The sequence below is a fragment of the Haliotis rubra genome, unplaced genomic scaffold, assembly GCF_003918875.1.
Source record: "Haliotis rubra isolate DU_JTF1 unplaced genomic scaffold, ASM391887v1 Scf471, whole genome shotgun sequence".
Lineage (NCBI taxonomy): Eukaryota > Metazoa > Mollusca > Gastropoda > Lepetellida > Haliotidae > Haliotis > Haliotis rubra.
Window position 1 is genome coordinate 203,296 of NW_025767159.1, and position 20,019 is coordinate 223,314.

The following is a 20,019-nucleotide window of genomic DNA, read 5'->3' on the forward strand; positions in this document are numbered from 1 at the left end:
CGTCACGCGAAGGCCCGGTTTCGATTTCCCACATGGGTACAATGTGTGGAGCCCATTTCTGGTGTCTTCCGCCGTGATATTGCTGGAATATTGCTAAAAGTGGCGTAAAACGATACTCACTCACACACTCACTCACTCACTCTACATGAAAGCACAGGTCTCAAACATTTGTAATCTAGTTTAGTTGTGTATGTATTCTTGAAGTGATGGTGGTTCGAGTTGAAAGACTGAGCTAGTTCACTTCCATACAGGCAAGCGTGGCAGTTTGTAAGGATAGCAGCAACTTTGTAGTATTTACCAACTGGCTGCAAATACAGTTTTTGGTTCTTCTTGAAATCTAGAAATGCAAATTTCCAATTTTTGAGCAATTTGCCAAAGGTCCACTCAACACAGACTCTGACGGCTGACATCTTCTTGTTGAATGGCTCTTGATTAGGTGTTATCATGCCTCCTCTGTATGGTGCAATTATGTAAGGTGAAATTCGATACGCTGGGTCACCATATACACAAAACACATCATTGTTTCGACATGTCATATTCTCAGACATGTCCTTTTCAACCTCGCTCTCTTTAACATACCAGCATCATGGCGTCTACCTTCTATGGGCCCATAAAAATGGGTTATCATTCCATTGGGTGTTACTATACTTTGGTTCCTTTAAACCATGTACACGTTTATGTCCATTGAAAGGCCGGCATATCAGTCGCACAGTACCATCCATAAGCCAGAGCAGTTAGTAAAAGGAGAACCTTGGTAATGAATGGATCGAGACATATCTTCCAGATGATCATGTGATAGCCAAGGTTTGTCCAGATTGTCTAGTAAATGATTGTTCATGTCATAAGTGTAATTTACAACAGTATTAAAACTGTGCGACAATTCTGAAGTCAATCTTCCAAAAAAGTGCTTCAAGTCTTCAAGCCGATTTGAATAGGAGGGTCTTTTAAGGAGAACGCACAGACCATCAATACCTGAACAAGTTGTACGATTCGAGCAGTGAAATTCGTCAGGCAGCAGTAGGGTTTCTTTAAGTGTGAATAAATCTTCTCTAGTAAATCTGAAGTACTTACGGCACTAATCGTCATTGAGTTCATGTAATTTGATAGATCTGTCGGACAAAGTAGAGAGGGTGAGCAGCGCTGCGTGTACATGTACGCCTACGTGTGATCAGGGGATTCCCCTAAATACCTGTGTATTACGTCATCACTATTTGCTGACCTGTCATCCTACAAGTTCCCGCTGTCGCCTACTTCGAAGGATACATGTAAGTGAAAACTTGTGAGCTTGTTTAAAAAACAGCTGAATAGACTGTTGTATTGTTAAGATAGTGTGTTAAAATAAGTATCAAAGTATCATCCAGTTATAAATTAGTGACCAGTTTCTGTGAAATATAACGCGGTTTTTTGCAGTATTCGAGATTCGAGATTTAACCTTTTGCTAAAGGCAGGTCATCATTAGAATCGTTGATATTAATTATTTATCATGAGAGTATGTACCAGACATGTGTCTTTATGAATAATTTCGTATTTCATTATGGCACAACGCAAAACTCAAGTCAGGTTTTCCAATCAAAAGACGTTTTACATATACCAGCACATGTACCAGTACACGTAAGACTTACTCACGGTCACTAAAGTTTGGTAGCGTGTACGCGTACGTGTACGTGTAAGCTACACGTAGGAGCACATGTACACGTAGCGCTGCTCAACCACTCTAATGTAAATTCCGATGTCAAATAACGACGCTGTTTGGACAGGAATCTGACGACAAAAATACGAGTACGTAAAAGAGAGAAAGAGAGAGAGTCGTTTTGGGATCACGTCGGTGAGGTGTTTTTTTAAACTGGAAATATAATTTAGGTTCTTTTCCACAATATGTCCGAACGCGAGGAAAGGTGAAATGCACAGTGTGAAATAGCATATGTTCACACATTTTAATTCCTTTAAATTTACAATTATAATGTCCCAGTTTCTCACATTATGATCTAAATACATGCCTAACGCCTTAGTGACGAATCTTTACGATTGTAAATATCCAACATCTATCGTTATATCTGTAATGAAGATGTCGTGCAACATTTAGAAATATATAGAGAAAGCAATGTGCCAGCGTCTTCTGCGTGTATATTGTTTACCTAGTTTATCGATAGAAAAATGCACCCTCGAAAGTCTTTATTACTCTCAATTCGATAAGAAACGGAAGATATTGTTGTTCATATTTCGACTTCTCTGAAAGAGCCCCTCACATCTTCGAGTCCTTAGAAGCTTGCTGGAACTCAGCCATTTCAAGCAATTTAGTACACAAGAAACACCTTCACTCAAAAGATCTTCGGGTATATTATAATATCGAAAAGTGAATACTAAACTAACCATTTGTGGTTTTGTTCGATGTTTAAAACGTGAATAAGTCTCTCAGTGTGTGGCTGCAAGCAGTTAGATGGAAGAGAACGTCAGTTGGCCATGTTCGAGGATTACGTCCAGTGGGCGAAACAGCCACTGTCTCGCTAGCCCATGGCTAGTAAAAATCCAATCGGGCCAGTGAATGTCCGCAGTCACTGACCCGACTGGCTGGTGAATTTTCATGGGGGACATTTTGTACATATATCACTTTCTCCGACTTGATAAGTTATAATACACTTTTAACTCATGCAAGGTTATGGCCTGATAAACATGTTCATCATATTAGTAGCTTAATGATGAAACCCGTGTCATTCAAATTTCGGGCTAGTGAATTATTTTGCGGGATAGTAACTTTCAGGCATAGCTAGCCCGACTGGCTAGCAAAATCTGAAAACTATTTCGCACACTGATTACGTCACGCGTGACATCAGATTTGATTTAAAACCCTGCCTTCAGTCAACATGTTAGTGTTACATGTGCCATCTTATAAATAGTATTTTAACTGTTTCACCACGTACAGTGTTATAAAGTAGAGTTGTACTATGACCTATTTTAAGGTAATACTTTTTCGTTTGTTTTAACTGTAATAATTTTGGGGGCGGTGGGGTAGCCTAGTGGTTACAGCGTCCGCTAGTCACACCGAAGACCCGGGTTCGATTCCCAACAAAGCGGCGTAAAACTAAACTCTCTCTCACTCACACACTCACTGTAGATTCAGGGCAAGATTATACTATGTTATACTACACATGTCGGTAGAGCAAACGTGCTGTGTTTACAGTTCAAGCATTTTGTGTTTATATGCATGTGTATGAATTCAAACTATATATTATTAGTTTTGTAGTATTACAACTAATAATAATAAAAAATAACTTAAATATGTGATTATGTCACTCACCTGTTATTGTGATGGACGTTTTTAAAAATATTGCATATCTTCTTCATCCACTTCATATACATTCAGTTCTTCTCTCGAAATATCGTCATTTTCATAACCGTCGGATGATTCATAGTGACGACCAGAATTGTAAATTCTTTCAACACTTGTTCACGTACAAGTGTCAGTTTTTCATAAGTGTGCATCAAACTTGTATCCCCATGTGTATGCTAGTATAAACAAGGCATGTTAAAGAATGTGTATGAAATTTGCACATGATCATGGTCCTGTAGGTCCGCGTTGTTCTACAGCACGCATTATAAAGCTCACCACTCTCACATAACCAGTTGGTGAATAGAGAGGTTATTCACAGATTATGTGCATACATTTATCTCTCGTCTCAGTTTCTGTGTACGTACCTGTTCCATTTTTGGCAGGTGTTACTGTCGGTTTTGCTGTCGTTGTTGTAATAGCTGTGACTGACGTTGTTGGAACTGCTGTCGGGAAGGCTGGTTCACGAGTAGCTCGAGTTTCTGATTCAGAAGAATTTCCATTGTTACATGGCGCTTCGAAACATCATAACAACCTCTCTTTGCACAAGTTCGTCTCGATAACATGTACTTGTACTCACATGATAAAAAAAAATTGGTCAAGTCATACACTTCGTTATCTGAGGTTTATGCTGACTATTTTCGTTGCTGACGTTTTGCATATTGACACACAAGTATTGTGTGATCGGCTGGGCTATATTGCTGCAATATTCGAATGGATCAGTGTATAGTTGGGTGGAAGGGGGAAGCCTTGATACCAACACGTAACAAATATGTTTACATGTTGCAAGCATTTTTTAAAATAAAACACATGAATGCATGTGTTTTGTATTCTATTACTCATTTGTACAATATCCTTTTCAGAACAATATTATGGATAGACCAGAATATTCTACTATTCATTCACATTTACATAAGAATTACAAAGACTAAAGTAGTTATTCGGAAAGTCATATCAACACAGGTAAATCGCACTCGAGCAGGCCAGGGAACATTCCGCAAATCGAAAGATTTTGTGAATGTAGAGATTTTGGTTAAGTAAAACACTGCACAACTTTCATGACAGAACAGGAATGTGTAAAAGCTTCCAAAAACTAAGGTGTCACATACATCTACAGAGAAACATAGGATTGCATGAATTTAGTTTTCAAGTAAAAAAACCCCTTGTCCCTCAGACTATTACAAATTTACAAATATAATGAATAAAGTTCTTAAAAAAAAGGTTTAAGATAAACAAATACTCCGAATAACTACAATTGTATACCCATGGTTGATTCTCTCTGCAAAGTGGTTACATCCATTTTAACGTGGTGCCATCAGAAATAGTGTCGTAACAATAGCTTCATTTCTAAAATTCAAGCTGGATTTAACACTGCAATAAACTGTATTTTCTCCTTATATGCTATCAAAAAGTAATATGTACATAAGAATAAACGTAGATTGTATTGTGTGTTTACTAATTTTCAGTAAATCATCTAGTTTTATTTGAAAGAAATCGATGTAATTAGCAACTTTTACAATTGTGTAAGTGTATTCTAAGCTTTCTACACCGTTTATGTATAATCTGGGCGCACGTCAAACTTGTGCTTTTGGTCGGCGACTTTTTACATCATCATTCATATGCTTCTTGAAGTTTGACTGTTTGTTTCGAAACATTCATCCACAAAAAACAGACCATGTATATTATCCACAGTGAAAGTAACATTTATAGCTTTTCCACCATTTGTTTAATGATGAAAAAGGGTATTAATGTCACTTTCAAGAAGGTATAAACACTGATACTTTGAAGGTAAACAGTCCACGGAGTACCATTTGCTGGGTATTTAGACATTACGTGCACCTACAGACTGTTTTGGAGCCAGCCCCCAACTCCATTACACTTTGGTGGTATTTCATTTTCTGATGTCGTTTAGCTTCTTTGAAGCAGTCATTCGTCCCATTCAGAAGTGTGGGGAACATGTTACTGTAAAGAAATTAGAAATTTCCAAACCAAAATATGTGAATGTTACTTAAGAGTTAGTAAAAGGGTAAATAACATTAGCTCTCGTTGTGAGTCTGCTGCGCTCTTACCGTTGCAATGTACATATCAATTGTCAATATTGTGCGTATTAATCCATGAGGATTCATGCAGGATATGTCACCAGTGTTATCTCATTAGTAAAGTAGGAGAGAATGGGTCTAAAATATCAAGGATATCATGCTTGACTTTCGTTTTGCTTGGCATTCTCGGAAAATTACTGATTCTAAGGTATTTACTTCACAAGTTACAGTCTAATGAAATACATTCATTACTACTCGTGTACTTAATTAAGAAAAACTAAAGTAAGGCCAGAAATGATTGGAAAATGTTTTTTGGCAATTATTTGATAATGACTGCTATTTCAGTTTCAAAACTCATACATAATCATCCATACCACCTCGACCTGATATGGCATATGAGTAATCATTATGTACCATTCCCTAATCATAACGATTACTCGTAAAATATCGAAAAACCTAGAAATATACTTCATGGTAGAAACACTTCAAGTAAACAAACTATACTGTGACCCACCTGGCAGGCAGACAGTGTGACAGCGTTATGTAACGCACGGGCAGTGCATGTTAGGGACCGCCTCAAAATATCAAGTGTCAGTATCACTGCTGGTCGACGGAATTACAACAGGTGCAACCCGCAGACGGTATTCGTCCTCGATTTTGAGAACATGGTCTTCTGCCTTTTGCCACACTTCTGGGGTAATTCTCGCAAAAGAAGCATACACAAGCTCTATAATGTCTGAAAGCGTGAATGTGGTATTATTGCGAGCAATACAATTCTTACAGTTACCCCAGATCAGCTCGACGGGATTGAGCGCACAGTGCCGTACTGGTGTACGCAGAACTATGTGGCCTTGTTTTGCAGCTAGTTCGTCAGTGATGTACTGGATTGGCTTTTTGTGCTGCCGGATGAGCTGGAGCTTTGTTTCTGATTGCCTGTAAGGCATGTTACAGGAAGTGAGAAAATCCTGCAACTGAGACTTGAGATTGGTCATGGTGGGTGTGATGGTACCAGGGGCACGCAGGTTATGGTAATTATGGTTATCCAAGTTGATAACGCTTTGGTTCGTCCAGCTGTGGTAAAAGCTTATGTTCGAACCAATCCAAAAATACCCGCCCATTCATCTCGCTATGGTAATCACCATTAGATTTCTTAGCCTCAAAAACGAAGTCACAACCCCCAATCAGTCCCTTGCTACGGGTACAAGCATGCAAGATGATCAGGCATCCACCTTTGCCTGATGGTAACACTTGTGCAGTAGAATAATCTGAAGGAAGCCACATTCGATCGGTTGAGTGATTTTTATTACACCAGGTTTCATCAAGGTATATCATTTGAAACCCCAAATTGCGGTATTCTTCAATTGTTCTGAGATAAGCTAATCGCATGGACAAGATTGAGTACTTTTCTCTAAACACAGCTCTGTCATCTCCCCTTTTGGTGTACCTGAACCCCATTTCTACCAGAGCTACTATAAGTGTTGTTTTCGAGACATTTATTGTATCTTTGATCTAATCTTGTATTTTAGCACACGTCGGTGGGATTTTGCGTTCATACAATTTATAAACTGTACGGCGTATGCCACCCTTATCAAAGCTATCCAGTTTGTGTTTCCTACCTGGTTTTGCTTTTGACCTGACTACATGTCAAATTAAGGGCTTTACACGTACTATAGTAAACCCTGTCATAGCTGACGAGAGGTCCCCCCTTTGTTTCTCCAGTATGAAATACTGGTATAAAGTTGAAATTAATTGTTCTGCAGAGATATCAAGTCGCATGTTGCCAGTTCAATGCTCATACACGAAGTGAAACTTTTATGGGGGAACAAGATTATCTATGCAATTTGAATTAAGTGAGTGAGTGAGTTAATATTTAACGTCACATCGGCAATATTTCAGCCATATCGTGACGAGAACATGTGACATTGAAATGGAATATATATATTATAAAAACCTGCCGACGAAGGACAGTAAAACAACTAGAATATCACAGATATACATGTAAAACTAGTAATTATATCTAAACCATTTTAACTATAGGGGACAATACAATATAAAAATAGGCTATAGATCGCCAACAACTGAAGGTAGATCACCATACTAGGGACCATGGGGACCATGGAATATTCGGAAAAGATGATGTATTGTTTACATACTAGGCACATAAAGAAACTGTGCATACAAAAATGTTAAATCTAAATTTATCAAACCTGTGTAGACAAATAAGGATTTAAACTCAGAGATTAGTGACATGTATCCAACATGCATGTACGTGCCACGTTCCGTGACGTCAATTGGTTCGTCCTTGAGACGTGCAATACGTTGTTGCACGTGCATTCCGGGAAAGAGAAACAGAGCAAATGAATGCCACACAATACTGTCACTTTGGAAAGCTCAACCCCTGCCCTTGCGATCGTTCAAAAAATTGAACGGCTATTGAAACGCATAGCATGCCAAGGCTCACGTCTGCACAACGTCATGAGGCCATTGGGATGGTCCGTGGGGGAATGTCTCAACGACAAGTGGCTGCACATTTCCACTGCCACCGGAACACCATTTCTGCACTGGTAGGACGCTACCAGAACCTTAAATGACGTCATCGATCGGCCACGTTCTGGACGTCCACGTGTAACAACGCCAAGACAGGACAGATTGATAAGGGTGACCCATCTGCGCCACAGGTTTCAGACTGCAGTGATGACTGCCCGAGCCATCCCAGGACTTCGCCGTATCCACCCCAACACAGTTCGACAACGTTTACGTAATCACGGGATCAGACCACGACGTCCCGCCATACTGCCTATCCTGACACAACGTCATCGACAAGCTCGCTGAATGTGGTGCCGAAATCATGTCCGCAGACCCTTGTTTTGGTGGAGAAATGTTTTTTTCACAGATGAATCCAGGTTTAACATTTCCCACAGTGATGGACGTCAACGTGCCTATAGACGCGTGGGAGAACGTTATGCACAGGCCTGTGTCTTGGAGAGGAATCGCTTTTGTGGTGGTTCCGTGATGATTTGGGGAGAAATAACAGCACGCCAAAGAACTCCTTTGGTGATTGTTCAGGGCAACTTAACTGGTGTGGGCTACAGGGATCGGATTCTTCGACCTGTGGCAATTCCTTTTCTGCAACGTCATGGCCCTGGGTTAACATTCCAACAGGACAATGCCCGCCCTCATACGGCAAGGGTTGCTATGGATTTCTTGCAACACCACAACGTTGCCTTGGCCTGCAAATTCACCGGATCTCTCTCCGATAGAGCATGTTTGGGACGAGATGGATCGACGTCTACGCCGTCTTCCTCATCCGTCAGATAACGTCCTTGACCTTGCAACAGAACATGAGAGAATCTGGCGTGACATCCCACAAGCCTTCATTGCACGTTTGATAGGCTCTATGCGTCGTCGATGCACTGCTGTTCTCAATGCCGATGGTGGACATACCAGTTATTGATCTTGTAACATGGTCATTTGACCCCTGTCCCGCTTGTGGACTCGTGACGTCATTGTGATTGACTTTTCAATTGAAATTCTCCCGACTTGTTATGGTCTCATGATCCCTACATTAAAGTTTATATGTACCTTTGACATTGTTATCGTACTTATCAACTGGGATAATATACTGAAAGCCATTAGAAACGCATCACCCATTCTGATGATATAAGTTTTGGTGACGTAAATGGTTCGAACCCAAACTGTTGCATGAATCAACTAACCATGTCCCCTGAAAAGCATGCAAAGTGAGAGCAGCATGCATGCAGGTGCGGTCACGTGACACATGATGATCACATAACCACGAATTGTCATGTAGAGCATGGCCAGATGACCCAACTGATCCGAAATGCAAGCAGGGTTAAAGTTTGACAGTTTTCCTGTAAGAATCACATGGTTTTTGGTCTTTAATTCCATTGCTGAATTTGTAACGATGCCTCGATTATCGGCTGTTCAGAGAGAGCGAGCAGTGGGTTTGCTTAATTCTGGATTATCCACCCGTGCAGTGGCCGCACAGTTCAACTGTCACATGTCGACAATTGTTAGACTATCCCAGCGTCTTCAACAAACAGGCAGCACACGTGACCGTCAACGTCCGGGACAACCACGCGTCACAACCCCATATCAAGACCACTACAACCAGATCACCCATTTGAGGAACCGGTTCCAGCCAGCAGCAAGGACAGCTTCAGCAATCCGTGGGAGAAGGGGAAGCATCAGTCCTCAAACTGTGAGACGTCGTTTACGTGAGAGAGGGCTACGTGCACGTCGACCTCATGTTGGTCCAATTCTGACACGTAGACATCGTCAGGCACGTCTCGCTTGGTGTAGACATCATCGCAGATGGACACACAGAGAGTGGGCATGAGTCCTGTTTACTGACGAATCCAGATTTCACCTCAGTCACGCTGATGGACGTTTGCGTGTGTGGCGTAGACGCGGTGAGCGTTACGCAAATTGCTGTGTTTTGGAGGCTAATCGCTGGGGTGGAGGAAGTTTGATGATTTGGGGCGGGATCAGTGTATTTGACTGGACCCCCTTGCATGTCTTTCGAGGCCGTGTTACCGCCCAAACGTACACGCAGGACGTTTTAAGGCCTACCGTTGTCCCTCACATGATGACCCATCAACGTCTGCACACTCTGCAACAAGATAACGCCAGACCCCACATCGCAAGGCATACCATGGACTTCTTGCGACAGAACAACATCAATGCCATGCAATGGCCATCGCTGTCTCCTGATTTGGCACCCATCGAGCATGTCTGGGATGAGATGGGGAGGAGACTTGCCAATATGGCGCCACCTCTCAACTTGCAGCAGCTGGAAGCGTCTCTCCGCAGGATATGGCAACAGATCCCTCAGGATTTGTTCAGGAGGGTCATCTTTTCTCTCAGGAGGAGGTGTGTGGCTGTTATTGATGCTGATGGTGGACACACGCGATACTGACGTTGTCTTCCTTCTTGTTGTTTACCTGTGTGAACTTTTGATTTGACCCCGTCTCTGTTTAACCCACGTTGCCTTGGTCAATAAATGCAGTACAACTTCATACCGCATTTCATTCTCTTCTTCAATGGTCACTTATCACATCGTTCTCTAAAAAATTCTTGGAATCCAAAACGCACCTAAGACATATGCTAATCTATCAGTGATGCGTTTCTAATGGCTTTCAGTATATTTTGACAATGCACAGTTTCTTTATGTGGCTAGTATATTTACGATGTTTATTAATATATTTAAGAGCTGTTAATATGGCGTTAGCTTCTGCTGTGAAAATAGAGCTGTTATTTGGTAGTTCTGGATCCAATGACAGTGGCACAAGCCACCGCGCCACCATCCTTGGACCCATCTGTAAATAAGGACGTAAATAATTTTTACGTAATTATTATAAATATAACTACTACAAGATCTTTTTCACATATAGATGTTAAAAACAAACCTTTTTACAATCATTTATGTGATTTAATTAGTTGAGGCTATATGAATAATTATAGTCTGTATTTCAAAACTACAGTTTGTACTTAGAATATTTACGAATGTTGTTAAAACGTCAAAATTTCCTCCTGTGAAGTCACCCCTCAAGTGCATTTTTTCAGCTAAGCTTTAATACCCAACTAGGTAGAGTCGTACATGTATCATATATGTGCTTTTATCTTGTGTCAAATTCATCATATTGATATTAAAGCCAAAAAGCATTTTCCAAGCATTTCTGGTCTTCCAGCAGTGTAGCATCCAGCACACATCATTAGTAGCAAACTGTAAATGTCCTCACAAATCTGTGCTATTTTCTAAATATTTATAAATATTAACTAAGAAACCATAGATTACAAATGCTTAGGTGCGATTTTTAAATTCCTTTTCACATATCCAGACAAAATACATGAAAATTTCCATACCATCACCGATGACACTTAAAAGCTTCGGTGGCGTGCTAAATGTTATTACAATACAAATCACTATACAGGTGTTACAATACCAGTACCAAATAGAGCGGCAGTGCAATTCAAGGTTAGTAAAATACATGTTGCAGTGACCATTACAATAATGACAACGGTGGTAATATTCACCTCACTGCAACAAAGGTCAAATGTCCTAAAAGGCCCTGACAGGTAAAGTCGAGAATTTAAGGATGTTGACTTCTATTTGAGGAACATGATGTTTCGGAGTATGTTCTTACTCCTTCATCAGGTGAATAACAGCGTATCAAGGGTAATAATGATCCCCTTATACGCCAAACTAAAATATTCCTCATCTCAAATTCCTGCAAAAACAGGCTTCACCGCTTTAGACGTTGGTTCTTCCTCTTCATTTTAGGAGTGAGTGAATATTGCTTAACGCCGCATCAGCAATGTTGCAGCTTTTTGCGGCGACTTCATTTTGGGAAGACTGGTCAATGGATTGTAAACTATTACATTGAACAAAGTACATGTAGTACCAAGGTACATTTCAAATATCATTATTGCAGGTCCAATACCAAACTGAGAGTTTCTTTTTTCAGTGGCAGAAACCTTTCTCTGAGGTTTTGGCAAATGTCCATGAAAAATAAGAAGTAGGATGATCAAAGCCCGATGCATCTTCCTGCAATAGGAAAGTTCAAGCAGGAATACCATAATCATCTGGCTGTAGTTTGAAAGGTTTCTCAAAATAGGGTGCCTGGCGAGCAGAGGTTAATGAGAATGGCTTTGATTTTCTTAAAAGCAGTCCTAAACAAATTTCACTCTTTTGCAAAACAAATGAATGAATGAATGAATGAATGTCTGTATGTCCTCCAAAAAGATATTCAGATTACATAAACATCAGTCATTACATATATGTACAAAGCACAGTTATTTACAACAATGATAGTTCAGAAAGTATACATCAAGGACTCTTTTAAAGAATAGATATAATTCGAAAAATGTAGTATGATGGTTTGCCATGCTGTTTCCTGAAGGCCAGGGATGTGACGTTTTGCACCCCAAACAGTGCAAGGACATCTCATCATCAAGCATTTCAATTAATACATATCATTCTAGGTCCAGTAGGTCAAGTAGTGTCATATAAAAAATATTTCTTTGGCTTATTGCAAATTCACAATGTAAAATCATGTGGGCATCGTGGTCATAGCAGTACTTATTACAACGCATACATTCTTTTGAGAATTTGACTTTAGAACCGACTAGTACAGCAAGTTGTATATGGTCTAGATATTCTGGGTACAGATACATTAGAGTGTACAGTCTATGTAGACTCAGTGTTTGATGGATTGCAGCATATCTGGACATATCCTCTCTTATGGAGAGTCTCAATTTCCATGGAGCTTCTTCGCAAGAGAAGATACAACTTACAACTATTCTGCGCCAAACTGTCTTTGACGGAAAAATACCAGTTTGCACGTAAGTTAATGCATAGTCCAGTAGATTATACTTCCGTGCCGTACATAACAGAGCGTTGCAAATACTGCGTGAGTTAATATTTAAGTGAACAGTGAGTGATAAGAATGCACAGAACAGCGTTTTCGTTGATGATGTACAAGCGTAATGCAAATAATCTTCCAAGGAATAATAATTTGCACTTGTCAAGGTACCCAACCATTGTCCAGGGATCTAGTTTGGCACATACAGAATCTGTTGGCATACGTCTGTTGAACCCTTGAATACATTTAGCAAAATATCGTTGGGTATTTTCCACCAAATCAATGCTTTTGCCATATAGCGTTGGCATGGTTTCACAACCATAGAAACTTGTAGGTAAAACCATGCTTTTCCATATATTAACACATGTAACTGGATGTAAGTCAGTACTGTTAAGACCCAATGAGCGTAAAGAATTTATGGTTTGCCTGGCCTTTTGACAGTCAGCGAAAACTCTATCTTTACAAGACAGATCTCATGAGAGTAGAATGCCACCATATTTTACTGATGGACTTATATTAATAGAGATGTCGCAAAAGGAGAATGAGAGCTCAGGACAAGATTGTTTCCCTTTCCGAAAAACTACAACAGTGTTTTTCGAAGCATTGTATGTTCAGCGACATCTGGGAGCATATTTTGAAACAATATAAAGTGAATTCTGCAGCCCAGACGGAAAGGTACTTAACAGTGTCGTATCATCGGCTAACAAAACTGATGGTACATCAATACCATATACACATATACCATTGTTACTAAGTATTAATTCAGTTAGTAAATCATATATGAAGACAATGAAGAACCATGTCGACAAGACTCTACCTTGCCCTACACCTTATTTTACTTCAAATGTGTCTGAGCTATTTCCGTTGTACATTACAAAAGAAGAGCTGCAGCTGTAGCTGTGATATAGTAGATTCCACATTTTACCCGTTATACCCAAATTGTGGCGTTATAAGATTAAACCGCCATGCCAAATGCGATCAAAAGCTTTCTCATCATCGAGAAAAGCTGAGAAGACTTGGGAGCCACGCTCCACATAATATGTTATGCAATCATAGAGGATAAACGTCGACATAATTGCACAATGTTCGTTTCTAAATTCAAACTGTAGAGGTTCTGGAAACTGGAAAGTAAGGATTAATATGGCTTATATGACATTGTAGACGTGACAGTAATAGTTTTTCAAATAGTTTCCCCATACAGGAGGTTAGGGTGATACCTCTGTAGTTTTTGGGATCACATTTTGCACCCTTTCCTTTATAAAAGGGACTAATCATACCTAGTCTAAAGATATTGGGAAAGTACACAGCTGTCATAATTGCGTTATAAAAGACGCAGAGCTTATCGACCGGCACGTCACCTCCATAGATAAGATGTTCATTGTTTACGTGATCTAGTCCAGGGGATTTGTTACGCTTTAGATTAACCAGATGTTTTTTTAACTCTAACGGCTGGATATCGGCATATAGTACAGCGTCAGCAGCAGTAGAATCATTAAGTTGTGAAATTATATCTGCCAGTTTGACATCCACAGATGCTTTAAATTCATCATCAAAAGTTTCAGCATGATGTGGTATGGCGAGGTTAGCATAGTAGGCACCCCACAGGTTACATATGGCCTCTGGTGTGTCCGCGTGGGTATTGTTAAACACGAATTGGTCAACTGTTGACAGCGGGCGTCTCAGCTTACGCACAGATTTAAAGAAGGCATTAATATCAGTTTCTGAAGAAATTTCAAGTTCACGAGATAGTTCTGTGCGTTGTTTTCGTTTTGCCTGCCGATGTAAACGACGGAAATCGCGCTTAGCACGTTTGTATTCTCGATATGAAGAAGAATCGTCTCCCCTTGGTTTGTCGTCTGCTAGCCAGGTTCACCGAGAGACTTGCATCTGGTAATGAGTATCATTTAGGCCGTTACTCTTTCAATATGGCTTTAGATAGGAACATGGTTGACGAGTCACCATCGTCCTCGGACACTTGCAGCGGGAATGGCAAAGAACTTCCCAGCAGTGACCGCTTCACAGTGTGACGTCACCAGGTACCTGAAAGCCCCCTTGTGTCCTCACGTGTGAAACTGTGAGTGAACTGAATTAATGCTGACGATAATGGGTCACAGAGGAGAAAGCTAAGTGCAGATTTCACTGTGAATGACATGACCGATGACAGGGCATACTGATATTGGGCGGAACAAGGTACACATACTGGAACATTTTCACCATTTTCTGTCTGTGCATGAACAATGTCAAAATCAAGGTGCTGTTGTTGGTCGATTTGGTGCAACAACAAGATAACAAAATGTTAGAATGACGTCATGCACGAAAGATCTCTCTGCGCCTTCATCAAACAACGATTAAGGACGGTTTGACTGGAGATGTTCTTCAAACCAGGGATGCTTGCTGCTGATGTGGTGGCTGAACGAAACCGATCAAGGAAGCGTTGAACCCACATGTATCAATCTTGAGCAGGGGTGGTAACTCTTGGTCTCCCTGACCTTGGACTACCGGAAACACTTCCAGTGGCTGTGAGTCACATCCATAACCAGTTTATGGTTGCCCTGGACACATTGAACTGCCTTGAAACCTCAGCTTCACTGCATCCGGACTGTATTCTGTCAATAGTGCTTTTACGTTGAGCGTTGGATAATTTTGGCATTGTTTCACACTTCAGTATTCGTAAACGATTGCTTTCGTGTTTTATAGCCAATGTTCAAATCTCAATACATGAACAACACAAATATCCCGTGCTGCGAGTTTTGCTGCGTTTGGGCGACATGTTTTTAACCTTTTACGTTCTTTCCGTTGTCCTTGTGTGACGTCGGTTCAGTTTGGGTTACAAAACAGTTTCCTCTAATCTGCTTCTGCAGATTTATAATCAAGAAAATGTTTTATATACACTCATTTTATTAACAAAACCTATGAGAATGTGTAACGTTTCTTTTTCTGTGAGAGTATAAATACGTACTAACTTAGTATTAAACAGTTGGATAAGATCTGCTGCAGAAGATGCATTTAAGGATCTTTGATTTTATATATCAAATTGTTGGGAGTCTGCATGAGTATGAAATGAGGCTGTGGTGGTTTTGAATATAGAACCCAGATTTTATGATTTCTATTTCACTTTCGGATGTGTGTGGTAGAAGTGGCTGAACGTAGGCTCAGCGGCATTTGGAAGCAAATGCGACTGTAAATGTGCACAATCAGTCATCGGAGAAGTTTGAGTGAGGGAGTTAATATTTAACGTCACATCGGCAATATCTCAGCCATATCGTAACGAAAACAATTTATACAATCGGTCGATGATGGACAGTAAAAATCCTAGAGTATCACAGATATCAATATAAAACTAGACTGTAAATCTAAAACATTTTAATTGTAGAAGACAGTACAATATAAAACACGGGCTATAGATCACCAACAACTGAAGGTAGATCACCATACTAGGGACCATGGGGACTGCATGGACCCTAGCTGGATTTACACCATCCCTTCAGCTATTGGCAATTTTAGATAATCTAGCCATAAATTAAAAGAACATATATGCTACGATTAAAAATAGTGGTTGGTTGAAATTAACTTTGAACTATTTTGGGACTTATGTACCCTCTCAGGAGGACAGTAATTTTACAATACTTCAACCCTCTTTTGAGGGTACAGCCACTAATAATCTCAGTTACTAATCCAAACTACCAATAATAAAATATATATCTATTTACAAACTATTCATCAAAATTTATCTAATAATTCAATTTCTTTTAAAAATTCAATAATTAAATGAAAATTAACAGTACTAAAAAATCCTTAACAGTTTTTAAACTGAAATACTTATCCCTTGATGGAAAATCAATACAGTCAAGCAGGACATGCTTGACCGTGATTCTTTCATCACAAGAGATGCAAAACGGAGGATCTTCGCCTTTTAACAAACATTCATGAGTATACCTTGTATGGCCAATGCGACATCGTCGCATGATGACCTCTTCAAATCTGGACTGACAACGCAAGTAGGTGTAACCAACATAGGGTTTATTTCATGTAATTTGTTACTACCTACTTGGGTATCCCACTTCTTTTGCATCAGATCACGGATGTAGGTTGTAATGCTAGCTTTGTAATCAGGATACGGAATAAGAAGTGGTGTCACAGATTTATTGAGTGCTGCCTTAGCAGCAAGATCGGCCATTGTGTTCCCAGAAATGCCAACGTCACTGGGTAGCCAACAAAAGACGATGTCGCATTGCCCAGTAGCAAGCTCATTATACATTTTATCCTTTTTAATAGCCTGAAGACACGAAACAGAATCGGAAAAGATTATGTATTGTTTATATTTACGGTGTTTTTTAATATATTTAAGAGCTGTTAATATGGCGTTAGCTTCTGCTGTGAAAATAAAGCTATTATTTGATAGTTGAGAAGATATTGTTCTGGATCCAATGACGGTGGCACATGCCACTGCGCCACCATCCTTGGACCAATCTGTAAATAAGGATTTGTATGTATTATATTTACTTTTTAATTGATTATATTCTTGTTTATATTGTAATTTATTAGTTTCTGCTTTCTTAAATGATGTTAATGTTAGGTCAACTTGTGGCCTAACCAAGGAGGAGGAGAAGAAAGAAGACGGGAAGGAGCCATATTTTCTAGCTCAATGCCGGCAGCAGAAAAGAATGGTTTAATTCTTAAACCAAGAGGTGGAACAAGAGAAGGCTTTTTGTTGTACAAATCGTCCTAAAGAGGATTAAAGACACAGTTAAATGCAGGGTTAGACTCGTTAGAATAAAGTTTTGTTATATACTGCAATGACAATTTTATACGGCGTTCTGTAAAAGATGGTTCATCTGCCTCGACGTAGAGACTGTCAACAGGAGAAGTTCTAAAGGATCCAAGACAAAGTCTTAGACCTTGGTGATGGACAGAATCTAATAGTTTTAAGTTGCTTTTGCAGGCTCCACCATATACGATGGAGCCATAATCAAGTTTGGAACGGACCAATGACCGATATAGGTGTAGGAGACTGGCTTGATCCCCTCCCCACTTAGAATTTGAAACGACTTTCAACAAGTCTTCGGGCATTTACTTTTAACGGATTTAATATGCGGCAGAAACGTTAAATGAGAGTCAAAAATTAAACCCAAGAACTTGGCCTCCTTAACAACTTTGATGGGAGTGCCATTGAGAAACAGTTCCGGGTCTTTATACCGTTTATATTTTCTACAAAAATGTAAAGAATTAGTTTTGGATTTAGAAAATTTAAAATCGTTTTCAAGACACCATTTATTTATGTTATTTAAACACAGCTGCAGTTGCCGTTCAATAGTATGCATATTCTTACCGCGACAAGAAATATTAAAATCATCCACAATTGAATCAGTTAAAACCTTGGATAAACTGTTGATCTTGATGCTAAATAAAGTGACAGACAAATTTACAGCCTTGTGGGACACCTTGATCCTGATTGTAATGATCAGGCAGGGTAGAGCCCACTCGGACTTGAAATTGTCTGTCATTTAAAACGTTGGCTATAAATTGAGGCAAGCGGCCTCTCAATCCGAATCCATGTGAATCTCTTAAAATGTCATATTTACACGTTGTGTCATATGCCTTTTCAAGATCAAGAAAAGATAGACACTGCATGTTGTTTATTAATTAGAGCGTTTTTAACAAATGATTCCAAACGCACTAAGTGATCGACAGTACTTCTGTTTTTACGGAAACCACATTGTATATCTGTTATAAGGTTATTTGTTTCCAAGTACCAAACAAGTCGATTATTTATCATGCGTTCCATGGTTTTGCAAACACAGCTTGTTAGTGAAAGAGTGTTTAGCAAGAGTTTCACCCAGTTTATTCGCAATATCTGATTTATCAGTAAGTAATTGATCTCCATGTTTAAGATGATGGACGCTAGATTTAGTTCCTTTACCTATAATTTCCTGTACCATGTTCCATACTTTGGACATGGGTGTTCGAGAATTTATTTTGGATACATAATTTTTCCAAGATTGGCGTTTATTCTGTTTAAATGTACGCCGCGCTTTAGCAATTTAAAATTTAAAATTTGTTTAAATTATTCGCCATAGGGTAGCAACGGAAATAACGTTCTGCCTTTTCCCTTGCCTTCCTAGCTTGTTTGCACTCATCATTGAACCAAGGTTTTTCGAATATGTGGAATTGCAGAGGACTTTGGAATGCACTCATCAGCTATCATGTTCAGTTCATCGGAAAAACATTTGATAGCATCAGGAACGTCAATAAACAGTTCAGGTTTAAGTTTTGCAGCACACAGTGTTTCATATAGAGCCCAGTTAGCCTTTTTAAAATTCCGCCGTGATGAAGGAGGAACATCAGATGGAGTTACGGGTTTTAGTATAGTTGGAAAATGGTCACTTCCACAGATGTCATCATGGACTGACAATGCAAATTCATTTAGTAGTTCTGAATTTGTGACTGACAAGTAGAGAGCAGAATAGGTTCCTGTACCAGGGTGAAAATATGTGTTGGAACCATCATTACAAATACATAAATCATTATCTGAACAAAACTCCTCCAGTAGTTTACCTTTAGCGTTTGTAGTTGCACTACCCCAGATTGGATTGTGGCCATTGAAATCTGCCATGATAATGCATGGTTTCAGCAGCTGGTCAAATACAGCTTGAAGATCGCTTTTGTGAAACGTTGAAGACGGAGAGATATATACAGAGCATAATGTAAACGCAACATGTAAAGTAATTCGCACTGCAACAGCCTGCAGATTAGTAGTTAGTGAAACAGGGCTATGGATAACGTTATGTTTGACTAGGATGGAAGTTCATCCCGTTGCTCTGTCACCCGGAGGTGAAAAACAATGATATGCATTGAAAGACCGCAGGACAAAAAACATAAATAGGTCTGCATTTTAAATAGGTCTCCTGAAAACAGAACGCTGATGGTGTTAAATCCTGCACTAAAAGCTGCAATTCATTGAATTTAGTCCTTAGTCCTCTGCAATTCCACTGTATGATATTATTCTGATAACCTATCTTTAACTCATTAAGGCCGAGAGACGCATATATGGGGCAAATTAATCAGCTCCTCACAGCGAGTGACGTGTTTATGGGGCAGTAATTAGCAGTTTCTCACAGCGAGAGTCACATACAGTCGTCAACAGAAAGCACCTCTTATTCAGCGAGAGACGCACATGTGTGTTGTACTTTCAAAAATCGCACTGTACATATTATTTCAACCAATTTAGCAGTACTGAGGAAATGTTAGCTTTTCTTACGAGAGATCCCAC

The 20,019-nt window shown here is 39.6% G+C and overlaps 1 protein-coding gene across 1 annotated transcript in view; it reads right to left on the bottom strand.

The window, feature by feature from the left end:
- LOC124290719 overlaps window positions 1-20,019 on the bottom strand; it is a 59,236-nt gene that overhangs the window by 28,213 nt on the left and 11,004 nt on the right. The window contains exon 4 of the mRNA XM_046727523.1: window positions 3,694-3,807. Within this exon, the coding sequence (XP_046583479.1) occupies window positions 3,694-3,807 (114 nt within the window). The remainder of the gene's footprint in view (window positions 1-3,693; window positions 3,808-20,019) is intronic.